The 21,248-nt window shown below is 39.3% G+C and overlaps 1 protein-coding gene across 2 annotated transcripts; it reads right to left on the bottom strand.

Moving 5' to 3' along the window:
* Window positions 1-371: 371 nt before the first annotated feature.
* Window positions 372-20,894, bottom strand: agpat3 (1-acylglycerol-3-phosphate O-acyltransferase 3). Of its 2 annotated transcripts, none has more exons than XM_022740324.1 (10): window positions 20,703-20,894; window positions 9,729-9,786; window positions 9,266-9,496; window positions 8,563-8,732; window positions 8,218-8,379; window positions 6,473-6,626; window positions 6,265-6,367; window positions 4,310-4,385; window positions 3,740-3,938; window positions 372-3,533 (listed from the first exon to the last, which is right to left on the bottom strand). In XM_022740324.1, exons 3-10 carry the CDS (start codon window positions 9,441-9,443, stop codon window positions 3,442-3,444), a joined length of 1,134 nt encoding a protein of 377 aa, XP_022596045.1. In that variant the 5' UTR covers window positions 9,444-9,496; window positions 9,729-9,786; window positions 20,703-20,894; the 3' UTR covers window positions 372-3,441. The 2 variants fall into 2 exon arrangements, with proteins under 2 accessions (XP_022596045.1, XP_022596046.1); XM_022740325.1 differs by lacking the exon at window positions 20,703-20,894 and adding an exon at window positions 16,638-17,070.
* Window positions 20,895-21,248: the final 354 nt, after the last annotated feature.

Genomic DNA, 21,248 nt, shown 5'->3' with positions numbered 1-21,248 from the left:
AAAAGGTCTACTGCAAAAGAAAAGCTAAATACATCTCTACAATTTCTAAAAGTGAATGTGACATTCATCATTTACCTTATGTACATATTTTCAATTTACAGTCTCTACATACTGTCACACTTGTGACTTTATACTGTAGCTTCATGGAAAACTGTGGCTGTGTCATGATGAAGGGACGAAGATGGATGCCAGTGTGCCTCAGTGAAAATGGCTGTTGATGAAGGAGAAAAAACATGGAAGGAGGAGAACATGTTTAGTGTGGATTCAGCTACCACTGCCCCTGTTATTGCGCTGAGCTACAATCCTTTAATCCAAACTGCAGTGCAAACAGAGAAACTCACACAAATCCAAATAAGTCGAAAGAGTAAGAGTTGCTTTGTGATTAAATCCTTTAATATTCTCAAGTGTTTGAATTGAAGAAAACATAAAAATAGCCTTAGAAAACAAAACAAAAGCTGACGCAAGAGGTGCCACTAACGGACTTATATTTGAGGTTTAAAAAATTGTGTCAATTTCTAAAGGTATTTGGTTCCAGTAGAGAATTCAGAAAAGGAAGAAAGCAACCACAAGTTACACTTATATTTCTTTACTGAATAAAAAACATCCAGTGTAAAAAGTTTTTCTAAATTCTTGTTCGAACTTCTCAGAATCCTTTCTGTTTTGGAAAATGATTTTTACTGAATGACAGGATGGACTGGAGTGCATTTGTAATCTGATGCTGACTGTTGGGGTTTAAGGGAAAACGGATAAGATAACCGGCTAAGATCCTAAAGCTTTTCACAAATATTTGAGGTAATGCAACTCCAAGTACCTTTGTGTAAAAAAATGTGGACTGATTACGAACATGACTTTATCTATTCTCAGTTCTCTTTATTTCTTTATGTTAAAACTTTAGAACAAGTCACTTGACAACTAATCCCAGCAACTTGCTTGCTATACTGGAGGACATTTTTCACATTTCGATCCTTCACTACAACAGGGGCTCAGTTAGCTTCTACATTTACACACAAAAATTAAGCAGCACTGTCTATTAAGGCTTGCATGAAATCTGCCTGGGTTGAGAAAACTCTACAGAAAGTACACAACATATCGCTGCTGAGGAGTGATGATCCCAAAAATTTGAACTGACTAGACAAAATAAGTAAGATTAGATCAATACTACATGTGGCACGGGAGGGCAGAGGGGAAGAGAGAGCAGGACACAAAATATCCCCTCCACATCTTGCTACCATTGTTTGTATTTGGGGACCGGGAAATGTGATCCACTCACGTGCTGCAGCAGCAAACGTTTAATTTGAGACAGTTAAAAACAACCAACTCTGATTCTAAAATTGTGAAATGTATGAAACCGAAAGTGCACCAACAAAGGCTAAGTGTCGCTGTGCTGAGTTTCCAGAGAAACAAAGTTGCCCTGATCATGGAGTGTAAGCAGCTTTCTTTAACTAACGACACTCTACAGTTACAAAGACGCCTTCAACAAGCCAACACCTTCCTAGCTTTCCATTTTTAAGGACTAACACCGGTTTTTCAATTATTCATACATTTTAGGGGATCAGACCAAATGAATGTGCGCTACTCCACCACACATTGCTGTAATGGGAGGAAGAGAGGGTGAGTATCCAAACATAACAGAGGTAAGAGGTGGGTGCTGTCTTAAAGGGCTGGCGAATAAGCAATCCCTTGCCTGAGCAAGCTTGATTTAAGGCAAAGGTTAAAACATCACTACTATATATCTATGTCAGGAGAGCAAAATCATATTTCTAACAACTGTGAGGCTACATGAAGACAGTTGGTGACCTTTTTCTGGATTCTGGGTCCACTGCCATTCAACAGCAGAGCGGTCACATCAACCCGAGCAGTGTGAGCTGCCTTTTGACTGGCATCAGAGGGCAAGTGGTATGTTGAACTGCTTCAGTGTTCAGACTGGGATTGCTGGTTGAATAAAGATCACATTTAGGGCGTCAGAGATGGTCCAGTTATGTTTAAAAAATGAATAACAGCATGTATGCAAATTCCTATTTGTGTAAAGCAAGTGAAAAATAGGAATGAGATTGGAAAGAGAATTGAAATGTTTTAGAATGAATCTGTGGGTGTTGGTGCTGCGGGCTACAAATGAGACCTGTAACAGATGGTAGGTATCCTTGATAAGGACAGTTTTCACATTCAGAGCCCTTGTTGTAGTTTAACAGACACCAGCATCTCCAAACCAGGATGTTAATGGGTCAATTCACCAAGATCACAAGATTAAATAAAAAATTATTTTCCCCACCTTAACCTTGTGATATCTAGCCCTGGAGATGATGTGGGATTTATATTCTGAGATCTCTGCTCTGAGGCTTCTGCTTATAACCTATTACAATGGAGGTGAATTGAATGTCACTGGCGGTGCTCAAATTATATAAAATGATATTTGAAAACTTTGAAAAATTTGAGTAATGTCGCTTCACAGAAACAATCTGCCAACAACTTGGATAATTGATGATGTTGGTGTGGACAGTTTTCGCTACTCTTTACATTCGAAACATGGTTTCTGATGAAAACTGTCAGTAATTATCCGAGTAAACTCAAACGCCGCTTCTGGAAAGACGCGCTGCTGTGAAATTTTTTTCAAATATACTTTAACAGTGATTTGAGCACGATTAACAAAATTTGATTCACCTCCATTTTTTTGGTATGGTAGTGGAAATCTCAGTGACAGTTATCTCAGACCTTGAGTGTATAAAAACCAAAACCATCTGCATTGCTAGATACATAGAGGTTAAATGGTAATTTTTTTGTGATTGGGGTGAATTGACCCTTTAAGATTAAGGAAACCAGGCTGGGCCTCAAGGCACCGGTTCCCATTACAAGTCCCACTTAGTGAAAAAAGGGAGGGAGACGTCCTGCATACATATTACAGATTGTTGTTGCAGTAACGCGATGCCTCTGGATTGATGGTAAGATTAAAAAAAGATCAGTTTACGGATTGGTTAGGGGTTCTGTGGGCAAAAAGAATGAGCACGCTCCCACTCCCTGATTGGCTGATGACTGTGACAGGGAAGTGGAGGTAGGTAGTGCAGAGCAGAAAATGGGCGGACTGGATGTCCATGTGACCTCAGACTGGTTAGGAGCTTGACCTCGGGTGTTACCAGGATTTAATGGGGCTGGGATGGGGACTAGCTGGATTAAGAAAGATGCAGGGGAATACGGTACTGCATCTCCCTCTCCTTTTGATGTGTGTTACACCAGAGAGCTTGAACCCCCAGACCTTCCATGCTCTCTCTCAAACTAGTGCCATTATCATTTCTAAGTCTGGTCTCTATTATGTTTTCACAGCTGGGTCTCATCCCCGGCCTACCAACTGACTCAACAGTAGGAGGAGAATGGAGTTGGGTAGTGGTGAGACACCGCAGGGCGACCACACAGAAACGGCCGTACACGGGAGGGGCGGGGTGACACACTTTAGTTTTGTTTCTTGGCCTCCTGGTTGCCGTAACTGGAGCCTGTTTTCTTCACCTCGGTGACCCCTATGAGGCGACGGATAGCTATGGAGGCTGGGGAGAGAACAAAGGCAACAAAAGTGAAGTGAATGAGGACAGCAATTCAAATGTTAAACAACACAGAGCCTTTAGCATTCAAGAGCTTCGAATCGAATTTCTTTTTTGCGATGTCTCCATGAATCAGTCTCCTAGTCAAACCCCACGAGAAACAGGATGTATTGTTTTTCATTTTAAGTGTCACTGGTGCAGAGTTTACCCACCTATGATGAGGAATATGATGAACCCAATGATGAGGAGCGGGGAGCCACTGACAACCACTCCACAAGCAAATTTGATGAGCGGTGAAAGCAGCAGGGTGGCCCAAAACAGGAAGTTCAGCAGCGTCCATAGTCGGCGGGGTGGGATTATTGTGGGTCCGGGGAACTTGCCTTCCTTGTTGTAGTATTCCTGTAAGGCATCCTGAGAGGGACAGGAAGAAGACAAAACACAGGAACCTCTTTCATATAGGCATTACACATACTGTGCAGACATTAATAAATGATGAAGTGAAGCATCAAATCCAGAAATAAATGTTCTCACGAATCCAACACATTTCCAGTCATCACATGCAACAGTTACAAAAATGGATAACAAAGTTAAAAAAAAGCCTGATCAGTAGTTACTAATTAGAGGGTAATGAGTGTGTTAAAGTGTCTGACTGTAGTTTACTGGAGTCTACTTGTTTTGGTGTCAGGAGAAAAAAAATCTCAAACATTTTAAAGCACTAGACAACATGTACAACTTGTCCTGTTTGGATTTTGATCATGTATGGAGCCTTTAATCAGTCTCACCTTCTCCTGGTAGAGCTTGTGCAGCCAGTTGGCACACTCTTCCTCATTATCTGGGATATCCTCAACAGAGAACCGCCTGGGTGGTAAAGAGTAAAGAATTGTATAGAGCTGAATACACATTTGGTTTCAGTGTCATTTACAGTTTTAGCCTTGAATGTAATGAATGAATGTATGAGAAAAATACAAAGGACAACACACTAGATGGAGTATGTCTGGGGTAGACGAAAACACACAACATAACAGGAATAGAAGTCTGTGACAAACATTTTGCTTTGATAATTTATGCTGCAATTTGTGTGGAAAGAGCAAAGAAACAGACATGAAAAATTTAGATCAGATGGTGGATGCACAAAAGCCGGTAATTTAAATTATGCACAGAGAGCTGAAGGTGAGTGACCTTTGCAAGAATGATGTGAACTTGATGTGAATCTTACTCATGGCACAAAATGTGCTTTTCCTGTTTATTTCTCCTGCTCACACACATTAGGCCCGTGGTCAGCTGTAAAAATTAATCTTGACCACAATGACTGCACCACACATGCAAACAGCCCTTGGTGTACTATATGTATACATTTGCTAAATTATTAAAAGGACTTTTAAGTTTAATTCCCAGGGATGCACAGAAGATTTAGGCTCATTTAGGAGCCGAACGTGTATGAACACCGTGACTGAAGACCATACCATAGAAAGTATTCTTACATCACACAGGCACTACAACCTGAGCCTAAGAGCTTTCTATGTAAACAAAGAAACAACCTGGAAATCATGATATAATGGACAATACGGTGTAAGATACATTTCATGGTCAGTCTCATCAGGATGACAGAAACACACAGACACTTTCCATTTTCCTCTCAGCATGCAACAGAAAATGTTTCATAATAATACACTACATCAGATGTGGCCTGTTATGGCAGTCTCTCACCACCAGAGGACTCCCTGGCCTCAGCATTGTAGATTATCTTTATTTCTGCTGAGTGATTTCAGTCTCCAAGTCTATATTTAACTGACTTTGATCTGCTCAACAAAATTCCCACAAAACTAAAAGTATTTTTCTAATTCAGTTATGCTGTCCAGACAAAAGATAATACTTTTTTCAGGACTTTCAGTGGGAGCCATTCCACTCTGTTTCCATTTCCTGACCAGCTCTTTAATCAGGCTACATCCACACTAATGCGTTTTCATTAAAAAAAAAAAAAAAAAAAAATATCCATCAAGTGTTTTAGCTCAGTATAATCTGTGTAAATACACGCCTGAAAATGCATACTACATTAACATTCATATACACTGGGTATGTGCAAGCTGGTGTATACAGGAAGCAGATTGTCTACTCTGCCGTTGGTTAGTTGCAGAAAATACTACGAATGAGGAACAGCAATGGCGAAAACGTTTCACTGCACAGATTTTAACTGAACAACGGCTGCTACCAAAGACAGCAAGGTCAGCAAATTGTGCAATTCATTATCCATCTTGCATTCACTACTGGTAGTTGAGGCTGATGCCGTTTGTTTTCATCCAGAAAAGGGACACATGATAGTAGAGTGTGACGATTCAGGGAAGGATACGTCGTGACTGCCCAAGACCCAATCAAGAAACAAAGGTGGGTGTCTTTGTTTTCATAAGTCTTGGTTTTTACGGGCTCGAAAACTCGTAGCAAAAGTGATGCGTTTTAAAACTGAAATGTATTAGTGCGGATGTAGCCTCAGTAAGAGTGCCCTACCCATCAGAGTTACTGTTCTGAAACCATAAACTTGGTGGGAAACTAGCCAACACTCTGAGCACTCTCACTGTCTCTTTCATTGTTATAGGACAAAAATGCAATTGGAAAGAGGCCAAAGGTTTAAAATGCATTCATCATCTTCCACTTGAAGAGATTCAGAACACCTGGCAGTGTAATGCATCATTACTAAAATAACTGAAGACAGAAATAAATGGATGGTTTTGGTGGCACTCACCTTACACTCATGTCAGCTTTGTATTTCTTGCCGTTGACGATGCCCAGGAGAGTGGGGGTTTGGTTGTCTTTGAAGTTGAGAGTCACATCATACACAGCAGTTACTGTGGAAAAAAAAATCAAATTAAAAAAATCAAATTAAGAGCAAAAAAAAAACTTGTGTTTTGAACATGGTGAATTGTGTGTGTGTGTGCATTTGTATACACCACCTGTGCCCTTAAGACACTGCAGTGTTGTGGTGAATCCTTTGGTTCGGGGCAGGAGGTGGTATTTGAGCTTGGGCAGGCCTTTACTCTCTGCAACCTGCATACTGATTTGGTGTTTTTTCTCTGTAAAGCGGGTGCCCTCGCAATACAGCAGAAACTGTGGAGGGAAAAGAGCTGTGTTACTAGACACACACACACACACACACACACACACACACACACACACACACACCTATAAAGTGACCTCCTTTCTGTTGTCCCATCCACTACCCTTCTTCCGCTTGGCTGAATTACAGATCAAGTTAACCTCAATGTAACACTAAAATAAAGTCACAGTCTTATCTCACTGGTATTAATGCAGGCAGGTGGACGACAGCTCTACCAAAGACTTAAGTTCAGTTAAGTTTGTTTATCTGAACACAAAAAGCTATGTCATTAGCAGTGGCCTGATACTTGATTTAAGCGGTAATTAGATCAACTGCTGATCTGCCTAATCTCAGCTGGCAAAGTGGTTGAGTCACCGTGAAAATCTGTAACACAAGTTGCTTTACACCTTCAGCAAAGATCTACAACTAACAGCGAGACATGCTGCCACAAGGTAACATGGCTGGACGTAAAGCACTTGTTTATTTAAACAGAAAAGAGCCGTTTTGAATCACAGAGCAGGGTGAAAGCCTACTGACACTCCAGTCCAGTGCAGTTCATCAAGTTTCACAGGAAGAAAAATAAACAGACTGTGCTGTTGAGAAATGTCAAACACAGCTGGTGCACACAGAGAACTTGATTTGTGCACCACTGCTGAGATCAATCTAGGCAAGAGAAACCGGGCCCAAGGGCAGCATCTCGTTCTCATTGTATTTTGAAAGGGTAGAGTATTTTTTCTCTATCAAAGCCAAAGAACTGCCATTAAATGATTAAGAATAATTCCAGTTTATCACAACTCGCATCTTATTTTTGTAGGTTTGGCTATTGTTTCTATTGGTAACACTGTATTCACTGAGGTAGTAGCTGAGATGTTGGAACACAGGTTAGTCAAACTTGTTTGTCCAACTTGTATGACTAACCTAAATAAATCTCATAATTTCTCTGATCATTTCTTTTTAGCCACATCTCCATGTTTGGTTGCTGTCAGCAATGATGATTCAAACAGTAACACTTACTTTAAGCCCCGCTATTTAACGTTTATTAAACTGTTTTTTTTAACATACTATAAACACAGTTGTAACCATATGTAAGTTTTTTTAATCTATCTGTCAACAATTGTAAATGTTTATACTGCATCTGCTTACAAACTACATTATGTAAATAATATGTAAATTATGTATTGTGTTATAAACCATTTTATTTACCACCAATTTATTTGTTTTGTAAATGCTAAATAGCGGTCTAGGGGGAAGGAGTTACTGCTTAACCAAGAAGAAACCCAGGAAACTGGAAGGTTCCTTGGAATAAATAAACCACCTTATCTACACAGTGCATTTAGAATCCTAAATGGAAATAGTCATAATTACACTTCACTACACAGCAACTGCATGACTGTTTTTTTCTAAGAAGTCAGAGCCTAGAGGACATTTCAGAAACTTGACTGCACAACTGGGATAGAGTTGACTGACTTCTGAAATACCTAATATGGTATTTATGTACAAAATGTTTGTGTAGAGGAATTAAAATAAATCTTTTTTTTTAACCCCTACACTCACACACACGTCAGATGACAGACAAACCAAGTACATCTGACATGTACCTACCCACATATATTCAGGGTAGTCTTTGAGCCTGCTCAGTCCTCTGTAGACAGTGTTTCGGTCCTCCTCCCACTTTCTTTTGCAGAAGACTATTTCTAGGAAGTACCAGGTCCAGCCGATCAGAGGAACCTTCAGCAGCTCATGTTTGGCTAACACTTTTGAACTCTGGAGAGGAAGGACAGATGTTTGTTTTAAATAATGACGCATGGTTTTCTCACAATATGGACTGATGTCATTAAAGGCACCATATGATGCTGATAAACGTTAATACAGGGAGATAAATATGTGTGTTTTAGCATATTTTAGAGACACAAAAATCCTTCAGTCATAATTTGCAACGTTACTAACCCCTAAGATGCCATATCTTTCGCACATGGTCCAGCCACAGAGGAAGTCAATTTCATAGTTGTGGTTGAGGATGATGATGACATGCTCTTTGCCAAACTTGTCCACCGTAGCCTGGTCGGTGTATAGGGTGCAGTCTGTGCCCGACCACCACTCCAGCAGCATCACCAGCTCTGCACAGAGATCACAACACATCATGTGCTTTAGGAAGGCACTAAAAGCACTTAATTATATCGAAAAGAAGCACTACACCTAAATTACTGAGCCAAAGCATATTTTCTTCTACATGTCAGGTTTTCTCCCTTGCTTTGTTGAATAATGAGTGATTCATGTTTCAATATTCAGAGAATTATAATCAAACTGTGGATTGTTTTAGCACTATTTTGATGTCTAGCTGAGCCTTGTTAACCAATGCAAGCAGCCATTCGCAGCAAAAAGCTCTGATAAACACACTTTACACTTTCTACCCAGCAGCAAATGGTGTATAGATGAAATTTGTTGGGTCCTGGTGACATCGTATATGAAGAAGCTAAGGACTAAGATATTTTTCTCACAACTAAAAGGAATTGTATCTTAGACAGGTCCGACAAGACAAGACTACTTGGTACATTTTGTTGTTTATGTATTTTGAAATATAAAACTTGGTATTTGTATTAAAAGAAAAATATGTTCTATAGGAACAATATAGTAGGTATCATCTACTCACGGCTCCAGAGGGAGTAGGAGAGCCGGCAGTTGATTCTGCGGTAGAGCTGTTTGTTAATCGGCCAGAGGACGCAGGTGCAGAGCTGGATGAAGTTTATGATGAGGCCGCTCACCACAAACACAAAGCCCATCAGCAACTGCAGGATAAACAAGCTCTTCAGGTAGGCCAGCAGTGCCATGGCTGAGGAGCCTGGAGAGCTGAGTGGGCTCCTCTCTATACACTACGACCAACCTGAGAGGGGGCAGAAACAGCAGAGGCAGCGCCGCAACAATGAGTACAACTTTAGTGAGAGACATGGACAGAGAACAAAAGAGCATGAGGGAGGAGGGAGAAAATAATGGGAGGACAGAGTGGTAAACAATTAAAGAGTTTCATGGATCAGTGTAGACAAAAGGATGTGGCCTGTGTAAGTCTGTGAGCGAACATGCTTTCAGAAGTTCAAAAACAATGCAGTGTTTCTTACCACGGTGGGATCCTTTTACAAGCCGCGTCTACACGGTCCTTCGGCCAATACCACAGACCTGGGAGAGACGGCAGAGGAGAGGTTGAGGCAACAGTGGCAGGGGTGACATGAAACATGAAAGGCCACAGTTCAGTGTTATTACAGCAGAATTTAATAAACGTTTGCTGTGCTTGTTTCATCAAACAGGTTGAACTGGGTTAGCCAATGACACAGAAGAACCAAAAAGAGCCTTTATCATTCAAGTTAACATAAACCAAAAAATAAAGTGACAGGATGGCTACTGAAGTACATGCATTGTGAATATAGTTGTGTCGAAATATCACATTAGTTTGGTTAGTGAGTTTTTATTGTCCTGATATTGACCTCAGCAGCGCACTGGCTCAGTGGTTAGTACTGCTGTAGATCAGTCACAGCCAGTTACATCTTAATAGATTATAAAAGTTATTTTACAAGATGCAGAGTAAACAACAATTCTGCATAGTTCAGCTTCAGGGTGTACATGTGGTCATTATAGCATCTCAAATGTGAAAATCTTCAGCTTTCTTTGTTCCAGTTTTATGTCAGTTTACATTAAAAATCTTTGGTTGGTCAGACTGAATGGGCAATATGAAGACATCATCTTGGACTCTGATTAAACTGATTAACTGGTTTTGAAAATGTAAAGAACAGTTGCTGCTAAAGATGCAAGGCTCTGCACCATATGCTGCCAGTAATGCTGTCCACCATGGAAAAAAACAAACAAAAAAAAACACTCCACAGCAAGTGGCAACACTCAGTCAGGGATGGCCAGACACTGTTTACATAGCTGGTGCCGGCAGTTATTAAATAGTAATTGCATGTGTCGGCCAGGAAATCCAAAGTATGGGATTACTTCAAGAGGGTAAAGAACGACACCAAGAAGGTGATGTACAAACCCTGCAGGCAAACATTCACCTATCATTTGTCGTCCTCAGACAAGTCTTATCATTTGAAATTAACCTAATGTTAGCTGCTTGCATGATGGTTGTTCTGATACCTTCAGAATCATTACCGCTTTTGCCGGTCATCAAAAGGCAGCTCTCTTTCTCCAACTTCAAAAATTTATATATTAAAGGATCGTTATCACAGTTTGTATTTCTCTCTAATGTAGCACAGTATTAGCAATGTTACTTATAACATTCCTTCTCAGCCCAAAAATATATATACTTAAATAATTACATAAATAATTTCATAATGTTGACGTGATTAGTCAACTAATGGTTTGAACTAATGAGTATGAGTTGACGAGGAAAATCTTTGGTTGGAGGCAGCCCTACATGCTACCAGTGTGAAGGTTAAGGGTCTGTCTGGGCCTGTGTGAGTGGGTGCTCCAGTTTCCTCCAACAGGTGAACTGGAAATATTTAATTGCCCCTTGGTGTTGATGTGACTCTGTCTATCTGACTATGAATTGCAGCAGACTTGGGACCAGTCTAGGGTGTTTCCATGCTCAGGCAAAGCATGCTGGGACAGGCTGAACAAGCATAAGCAGATATAGAGAATGAATGGATGGGTAAAAAAAGATGGATCTGTATTATGCAGACACCTGCCACAGACATAAGGTTTATACAGTTTGTGAGCAGTCAAATGACCAGCTGTCCACTAGATGCTGTTTTGTTATAGAACATCTCACATTACATGATATGCACTCTACTTGTTTAACCACTGTCACCATAAGACTATCTACAGAAATATCAGGCAGTTTTGTTACAAGTGACGATTATTATCAATGGGGCTCATTCACCAATATCTACTTAAATATTTTCTTAAATTCTTTAAGTTGTTCTTAGGAAAGTTTTTAAAGAAACTACGTCCTACGTCAGATTCATGAACGTGTTCTTAAACCACAGAATTGTGCGCACCTGTGTTCTTAGATTGATGAATGCCAATCTCCTCATAAATTAAAAGCGTGTGCCAGTTGGCCCTAATTAGCATAGGTAAACACCCGAAAATGCACTTAAAAAGGGCACGAGACGGAAGGGACGTGTGCAGACACAGACAAAGAGATATCGTAAGGGAAAGTTGAAGAAAGACAGAGCACCGGAATCAAAATGCAAAAGGAACTTCAGTAGTTCTGAAGTGAAGGTACTGCTGCAGGAAGTGAGCCGCAAACGAGCGGTTAAGTGTTAATGTTGCATTTATTTATTTTAAAAGACCATAATGCTTTGTAAAATAACAAAAGTTATTTTAAAAATATATTATAAATGACAAAAGTGTTATTGTAATTTAAATAATATAATATAATGTAGAACAGTAGAACAGAAGAAAACGTAATAGTCAGTTATTTTGCTCAAACATGTCAGCACTCAAATGTGCGTAAGAGTGCTCTTGAGTGTGCGCAGATTCTGTTCTTACATAAGAATGAATCCCGAGTAAGAAAACATTGGTAAATGTCAGAATCTTCGTAAAAAGTGCGTAAGTGGGCTTTAAGAAGAAACTTCTTCTTAAGAATGGTTGGTGAATGAGGCCCAATGAGTACCCATCAGGATGTCCGTAGACCAACTGGCCTTGAGTGGACTGTTCTCACATCTGCACCAAAGCCCATTACAGTGTAGGTCAAGCCTAAAGCTGTTCTGAGAAACATTTCTAATCTGCCTCATGAGGAGTTGTTCCTTTACAGACCTGTGTACAGATCTGTGGTCGACAGGGCCTTCACTTGCTCTGTTTAACATCACAGTATATGGCTATATCATATATTTATATGTCAAAAATATATTTGAATTTCTTCTAAAAAAAATGTAAAATAAAAATAAACTAAACAGATAAATCTAATGATCATCAAAAAAGTCTTTATTAACATAAAATCAGTGTCTTCTTAAACATAAAATATCTAATAAATGAATAAATAAATAAATAAGAGTTAACTCTAAAACTGCTTGAAGCAAACACCTGTGGTGAATCAGACAATTTCCCTATGAGCAAGGAGCACTTGATTTGATTCACCACCGCATCAAGAATCTAAGAATAATGCATAAATATTGCACTTAATGAAGTTCAATTCATTGTGAAAGCTAAAACTTGTTTGCTCCTGATTGTTATACAATTGACTGTGCCGTCATGTGTACAGTCACCTGCATTCACTGCTACAACTGTGTCAGCAAATCAGCAGAAAAAAAGAGGCTTTCTGGTGTTTGCTTTTTAGAACAACAGCCTGCGAGCTAGACAACGAGGGAGACACAGAAACACTGTGTGCCTGCACGTCACTCTGACATAACGGTCTTCAACCACAGACACAGTCTTGTTCACATGGCCTCTGTGATGACTACTTTCTTGTTTCTTCAAATATCATATTACTTTTTTTCACAAGTGGAGCTACATAGAACAAACAAACACACCCCTAAATGTCCAGTGTAAGAGCAGATATCCAGTTGTCATCTATTTGTCATACATGGATTACAGTGAATGAAATCACTGTTCATCAACAGGCACCTGAGCTTTATCTATTCTAACAAATTACAAACCACCAGAAATCCAAGAAGCCCGTAATCTTCAAGCAACCTAAATATATTTACAGACACTTTTACCATATTATATTCCTTTAAGAGCAAACCAATAACCTAAAATCAAGCCACATAGTTGACACAAGGTCAGTTCATTGTAGGTAGACAACAAGTCTTACCTAGTGCAATCAATCCCTCTCACAACACTGCAACACAATACACAGAATAACAAAGTGGCTTGGGTGTGAAAGGAAGGAAATCTTACATGCACATCCACAGAACTTCAGCTGAGTCTCTTGGGCCAACGCACATAAAAATGTTTCTAAATATCTGGAGTTAGGACACACTGAAGTGGTGAAATACTGTCACATATGCATGTGCGTCAGGAGTCACCTGATGGTTCTGATTATCAGTCCATATATCCACAGCTGTCTCTGCATTATGTTAGTGATGTGACCTTTGTTCTTACTGGGAGAGACCGACTGGGAGGGGGATAGTTACACTATTGCACATTTCACTTGTGGCTCCGGTTACATTTTTGGAAGGGTGGCAAGCTACAACACTACAGAATCAAAGTGCACAGAGTGTATTAAATATGCAGCAGATGACTGCTACATGTATAATGGAAGGTTAATGTGTTATGGACAATACAAAAGGAAGTCTAAAATGTGTGGTAAATCTCTCACAGTCAGTTCCTATAAGGTCCTTCAACCTTATAGTTCCTCTGTATTTGTCTACAGTAACACTGCTTATTATTGACTTGACTGCAGCATTATCTTCTGTATAGGCTTTGCCCTGGGCTGTAAGATCCATTGGTAGATCAGATGGGGAATCTTTCAAAATGCTCACATCTCCCCCACAACTTCAAACTGTCTAACTCTTGGTATTTTGTTTCTGGAGCAGTTAACAAATTTCCTGATTGTCAGCCTTGGTTCATACATTGATGCATTATTGGGGTAGGAATAACTAGCAATGGCCAGAAGATAAACACACTTGTTATGTATGTGACTTAATATTGTAAACTACTGTGTCACTCTTATTTTTGACTGATTTTAAGTTTTGGGTGACAGCAAAAACAATATGTGATAGAGTTTCATCAGATTATTCACACTGAATAATCTGAGTTTCTGTTTGTTACTTATGCAGACTTCATCTAAGGACTAAACTTGTTAACTTATTTTTTGAATGTTTTCCCTTCCTAATCAGCTGCTGGTTTCAGTTCACATCAGTAAGTTTGAGCCTTGAAATTTGCTAAAGACTTTTAAATTTCAGTCTGAGTGCCTGGGCCACAAGCAGGCAATGGAGAAGTTAAAAGGCCAACTTTTGCTGTGACAACAAGCAGCAACTCTGTGTGACAACTAAGACAAACATGCCATGAAGTGTGTTATCATTTTCCCCCACCCTCTTAATAACCACACATTTTCATTCAAGTTGTAACGCAGTCCTTATCTCACACGTGTCTTACCATGGACTTTGTGTGTATTCATGCCACCTCTAAATGTTAACTTCACTTTGCAAAATACAACTAAGGAGCACTCAGTATATTTGCTTTGAGAATCAGTATTTACTGAATAACCAAGGTCTTGTGAGACTGTAGTCCAACCAAGTTCAATCATTTTTCTTTATCTTCACAAGTACATTCTTACATTCATCTTTTATTCTTCAGTTTTGCTTCAAATGAAATACAGCCCCACTATTTAAAGAATGTGATTTATACATTAATTTAAAGAGATGTGGTTTGTACCTTGATGTGTTTGCATTTTGGGGTAAGGGACGTATGTACACCACTAACATTTAAATCTGACTTCTCTTTAAATGACAGCTTTACCCTTCTTAACCATACAAAGGTTTAGAATATCTATTTTTGAGGTTGATACAATAAATATAATACATAACATACACATATTTGATAAGGACTCTAAGTTTTGTTATAGTTGTAACCAACATGCTTTGTAGGGCTAAATGAAAAAAAAATCTATCACGTTGGTCTTATTTTGGCAAGAGTCACAATTTAAGTTAGAATGGTCATTTTTGCATTTCAATTTCACTGATGGAAATATATAAAATATATATATAAGTATATATATAAAAATATAAAAATGATAATGATGTGATTTTTGTTGGGTCTTGTACCAAACTAGCATGTTCCTTTATGTTTGGAGAATATGATTTGTAGGCTAAGGCTTCTCTGTAGCACCCCAATGATGCATTTATGGTATGATGTCAAAAAAAATAAACATTGCAGCTTCTGTGATTCAGATATTATACATTTGATATTTCGATTTACTGTTCAGCCCTAGTGCTTAGTAGGACAGATGAAAAGCTACAAGCGTTCTCTGGTTAACAAACTATTTATCGTTAACAGCTTTTCAAATTTTTCTCAAACAAATCCTGGACTACAATTACCTTTTCTTATTGGTCAACACATACAGCCACTTAGCTGCAATAAGAAAATATCAGCTGACAATATCAGCCTGCTCTTCTAAGGCAGATTGCTATAGGCCTTCTAAAATATTACAAAATTCTGTTTACTTGTTTTTCATCTTTCTACAGAAAATATATTGACAATGTATTTATGCAAACAATCAAATAACCATGCCAAGGTAAATCTGTCTCTTAACCACAGGTAAATAGCTCAGGCCAAATGTAACTGATTGGATCAGTGATCCATTTTAGCTATTTGGGTTAGTAGTTCAGTATTAAGACTAAGCAGTAAAAAGCCATTTTTAACAAAATGTTCACACTTGACCTCCTCTCAAGTTCCAATCATCACCAATATTGATCTTGAAAAGACCATAGCTCACATCCATATCACATCATCTCACTAATTGTTTCCTGTAGTGTGGTGGTTTAACCAAACTTCATATATTCCCTTGTATAGACCATATTTCCTTTGTATTGAAACACAAGGAGTATAGAAAAAATACACTTGGTTTGTCATGGAAGTCATCCAGAGTAACAAATACTAGGTTTGACTGTAGAAAAGAGCCAGTGGTGGTCCACCTCACTGAGGGTGCAGGGCCCACCTGCGACCCTACTCAGCCTAAGGGAAAGATTAGAGATGCTGACTGGGTTAAAGCTGCTTAAGGATGGACAGCTGCTTCTGCTTTGAATCACTTGAAAACAGCTTCCATGCAAACAAATAAATATGGCTTGCTATGACTTTCCCATATGAGAAAGGACTAAAGAAATCTACCTTGACAGATGACAGCTAAACATTGGTAAAGTTCAACCATATCTTCTCAGGTACCATGCCTTTCTTATTGTTTTAAGTCTAAAATTGTCATTTGCCTTGCAAAGGTCTGCACTCCACGTGTCATTGTGAACAGCTGAGCTATGTGCTGGAGTTCTACGCTGACTTTTATCTCTTTTACATGTTCTTATTAATCTAGTTGTACCCATTCCAGCCTGCTGCGGCCACAAGTTACACTACCTCTCTCCCATTTAACTTACCAGTAGACATAGTAGGCCATTGCCATGACCACCAACGCCCCACAAATTCCAGTGAAGATCATCACAGCACTCTGGTTCAGCATTTTGGCTCCTGGTATCTCACCAAATCAAAGCCAGAATAAAAAATAATAATAAAGGCCTGCAGAGAGCAGCGGATAGTCACAGGCTGTCCTGCTTCATAGCCATGATAATCTTACAGAAGGAAAGAGATTATGATGATGACAGCAAGAACACAGCCAGATCCCAGATCTGCTGGAGGCACTGCCTAATCAGATGAAGACCAAAGAATTTCCTATCGCCAGAAAAATTACCGAAAAGAATGGATCTCCATTGAGAGCAAGTGCAAAGAGAAAACACAGAAAACTCCTAAAGGCCCAAGTGGATTCTTATTAGAGCCCACTAATGAAAGCTAGATAGACTGAAAGATGGCTCACTTCTGGAAGGAGGGAGTCACACATGTACTCTAAGCAGTGTCTTACATGCATTCCCATCCTCTAATCCAGTGGATCAGATTAGTGCTGATTAGCAGGCTATGGGCACCCTGGATGTGTCACATTTCATTAACATTAACAAAGAAGAAGGCTGGGCTCTGCCCAACAAAGGTGGAGTTAGCAGAATGGCATCTGTTATACTAAAGTAACCAATCATTATGCAGAATTTCTTTCTTACCTTGCCATTGGCCACCTATTGGTAATGTTTAGCATTAGAAGGATGTGATGACCTCAAGGATAGGGTCAATAGTTTCTTTAAATAGTCACCTCTTGTGTGTTGCCAAGCTGTGCTCTCTTTGGTCAAGTGTAATTAGGAATGAATTAATCCAACGCCTGGAAATCAGATTTTCATCCTCCACTCTCACTCCCTATGTCTTCCTGACAGTACCTCAGGTACTAGAAATTGTTTACAAACAGATCTATACTAAGCCACAAAAATATGGCAAACAGGGCTTGTGGGCAACCCAACAAAAGCCTTTGGGTTCTTGCACAGAGCTAATGTCAAATAAGGTTCACACAAGCTGACAGGGAGACACAGAAATAAACTGTCAAGCATTTACTGAAGCAAATAGGTCAAAGGTTAGAGTACAGTCCTGAGGGCTTGCCACTGGGCATTAAAGCCAAATATAAATAGAAATAAAAATACATTGTGATAGCTGGACAATGAAGGTCATTCATGTTTCAAAGTAAGACGTGCTCTCAATCCTGCGCATAGCACCACTGTACTACCCAACACTCAATAGCAATTTCAGTTGTACAGTTGTATGTTAGGCAAAGTGTTACACTTTGAAGCCACACCACTTATTACCACCACAGCCAAAAATGACTCTTGGTGTTGTACTTGGCAGGTAAAACAATACTGAAACTGAATGTAATTCCTTTGATTATGAACAAGCCTATCCAGAAAGCAAAATCATGGACATGGAAGGCGAAACAACAGCAGGAGAGACTTAATTTGCACTTGACTTGAAGTAAAATCCCAGTTTTGTCAATATTGGATTTCACACTTTATAAGATAGACTCAACTTATCACTGTAATGTCAAAGTAATGTATGGCAATAATACAACCAATATGCACAGTGCATTATAATAATATATTTATTTGGTCATTATTGACATAGTGACATTGAAAAGACTAAATCGAGCAATCAATCGACCTGACTAACATGCATCACCTATGTAACCATCTACTTTTGTCAGATACTGTTTGCCTTAGGATGATATAGTAGTTATTAAAATAATCACAGTGAATGTAGTTTATTCCTCTCAGCAGTGTAAACATGGAATGGTGTCCTCGAGCATGCTCGACAACATCAATCTGAAACAAAAACTACTTTCCGGAGATCAAAAATGCAGAGCAAAATTGCCGAGTTGCTTCAAATCAATTTTAAAAAAAGGATTTTATATTGAGAAAAACATTCCATGCATGGGCTCGACAGAGGAATTTATCTCAGAAAGGACAGAATGTATTTAACAAATGAGGTGAAGTGCTAGCTGACGTAGAATGGCCTTGCATCACATAAACACAGAAACACATAAACCTTACAAAGTTCCCTCTGGGCTCTGTAGCCACAGTGTGAAGACATGACTGATAAGAGTTAAAAATACATAAGGTACTCCTGGCTGAAGTCAGCAAAAAATAATGGGACTAACAGCAGAAAGAGGAGAAGGAGGTAATAGGGGAAGATGCCAGAGTGCTTGAATATTCAGCCACTATGTTTTATATGAAAGGTCAAAGGTACTTTGTAGTTAACCAGATTATCACAAAATTAAAAATGTATTAAGAGGTTCATTAAGTTACACATCACTAGTGTGGAATCACAGTCTAAGATGGAACTCTTCAGATAAAGGTTTATCTACACGAGTATGTCTCAAAGTCCTAGAGGCCTCTTCACATATGACCTTTAAACGCACCAAAGCATACTGGGGTGGCTTGATTAACAGATAAAGGAGTACATGTCACTGGACTTTATACCAAGAGAGCATTTGTATGATATGCATGACTCAGATATACAACCTGAGAAGATTTCAGGTAAACGCTTCAATTTTGCTGCCAATGCCACGCATGCATGTCTTACTAAGCAATCGTTTCTGTTAGCACTGGGTTTATGAGGCCAAAAATGTTATAGCTGTCTAACAAAAGAAAAAAAACTACAATAAATTACAACAAGCTTATTGATAAGGAGAAACTTAATCACTGGGGCAAGAAAGACTTGGCAAAGTCTTGGGAGTCACCATGGTCAGCAGGAAGAAATCATCATTATCACAAATGCTGAAGACATTAGATTATCTCTACAGAAAGTTAACAGAATTTTATTTTAAAAATCTGGCGTATTTGTTTTAGTCATTCATTGGATAACCCAAAACGATATACATACACACCCCGTACATAATAACTTTTGACTTCTTACAAAGACTCTTATCACTTGTAATACCCAGCACTACAGCAGTCTGCATATCTTCCTGTCAAGATCTTGAATTCAGACATATAACATGTGGCTCTACAATATCTGTGTGCAACCAATGTGCCAACATACATGTTTCAATCAAGCCAAATGCTGTACCAGTGGACTAGCCATATAAGGCTATAGTCTAACTTAACTGCGTGGGCAGAACACTCACAGCATTAGTGATCACTGATAAAAATAAAAAACAGTTCACAACACAGCTAGCAAAATGTCAGGAATGATCACGGTAACAGTACTTGCCTGTTTCGCACTGTTTGCCTCGCTGGTTAAAACTGAGGTTCAAGCCTAAGGTTAGCACTGGCTTTAGAGAGCCGCAGACTTGAATGAACTCCAGTAACCTTACGTCTGGTGTGTGGTACGACGCAGGTCAAGTCGGAGCCAGCTGGCGCACATGACGTACAGCGGGGCACAGGCGGCTTGCAGTGTAAAAGCATTTTTTTTTTTTTTTTTTAAAAATGAACCCAGTGACACTTTACCATCAACCCTGGCATGCCATGGTGTGTGCTACTTCATTATCTACCCGGCTTAGTTTTGCAGCCTCATGGTCTCTGAATTAAAAAGCACAAGTGGATTACATGCATCAGTACGGCATGGCTAGCTTACTAAAGGCTCAATAACCAAGCAGCCAGCACGTCCAGTGACTGGGCTTATCTTTTGACACACATGTCGTAAGCTAGCAGCCCGGAGAACTCGAAGTTGCAAACACAGATCATTCTATATCTTACACCTCAGAAAAGAAAAATAACCAGCCTGTTTAACCATTGATATGGTAGACGGCAAATAAGTTAACGCTAGCTAACACCTGCCTAAACCTGACGTTAATGAGGAACTCAACCGAGCAGCACTAGAAGGACAGAGACAGCTGCTAACGGCACACGCTAGCATGCTAACTTAGAAAAAAAACAGTGGGGCTAGGGTAATAATTGTATTTGAGGAGGAGGATGAAGTCGGCTAGTTTGACTGTTCAGTTGCCAATGAATGCCAAATTTCCTCACATACATCATTTGTCAGTAGTCAACTGACCTGTGCCGCTTGCTAACGTTATGCCATGCTAGTTAGCCAGCTAACGTTAGCGGTCAGTATCAGTAACAGTACTCTGAGCTTACCTGAAAAAATATTCACTTGGGGGTCGGTAGATTTTGTTATACTTCTTCGCTGCTTTCTGATCTTCAGGGCAGTGAAATAACTCTGCTAAGGAGACCTTCCAACTTCATCCGTTTCCTGAAACGCAATAAAAATGACTTGAGGTAATGCGATTTGCAAGAGCGCTATTGTTTGTCGGTTAAAGCCCCACATTTCCTCAAAGCCCATCTGAAGGTAGCATGTCCTACATCCGGTCCGGCCCCTCATTCATTTTCACAGAAATAAATAAAATGCACAGTCTGTGTTTTATTTATTTAACGGGCCTTAGCAGCCCTACAAGTTCAAGTACAGGTAAAAGCAGAATAAGTATATTTACTGAAATAAGCTACATAAATTGCCAAATATGACTGATTTCCTGTGACCAACTAGCCTACATCAGTTTATAGAGCAGGATATTGCTTGAACAAGTGAGACTTTCTGTCATATATAAATTTCTTTTATGAAAAAGAAAGTATCCCCTAAAATGAAATTTTATATACAGTGCCCAAAACATGCAATACAAATTGCAT

The sequence above is a fragment of the Seriola dumerili genome, unplaced genomic scaffold, assembly GCF_002260705.1.
Source record: "Seriola dumerili isolate Sdu_G_001 unplaced genomic scaffold, Sdu_1.0 BDQW01000052.1, whole genome shotgun sequence".
Taxonomy (NCBI): Eukaryota; Metazoa; Chordata; class Actinopteri; order Carangiformes; family Carangidae; genus Seriola; species Seriola dumerili.
This window is presented reverse-complemented; position numbering and strand designations above follow the sequence as displayed.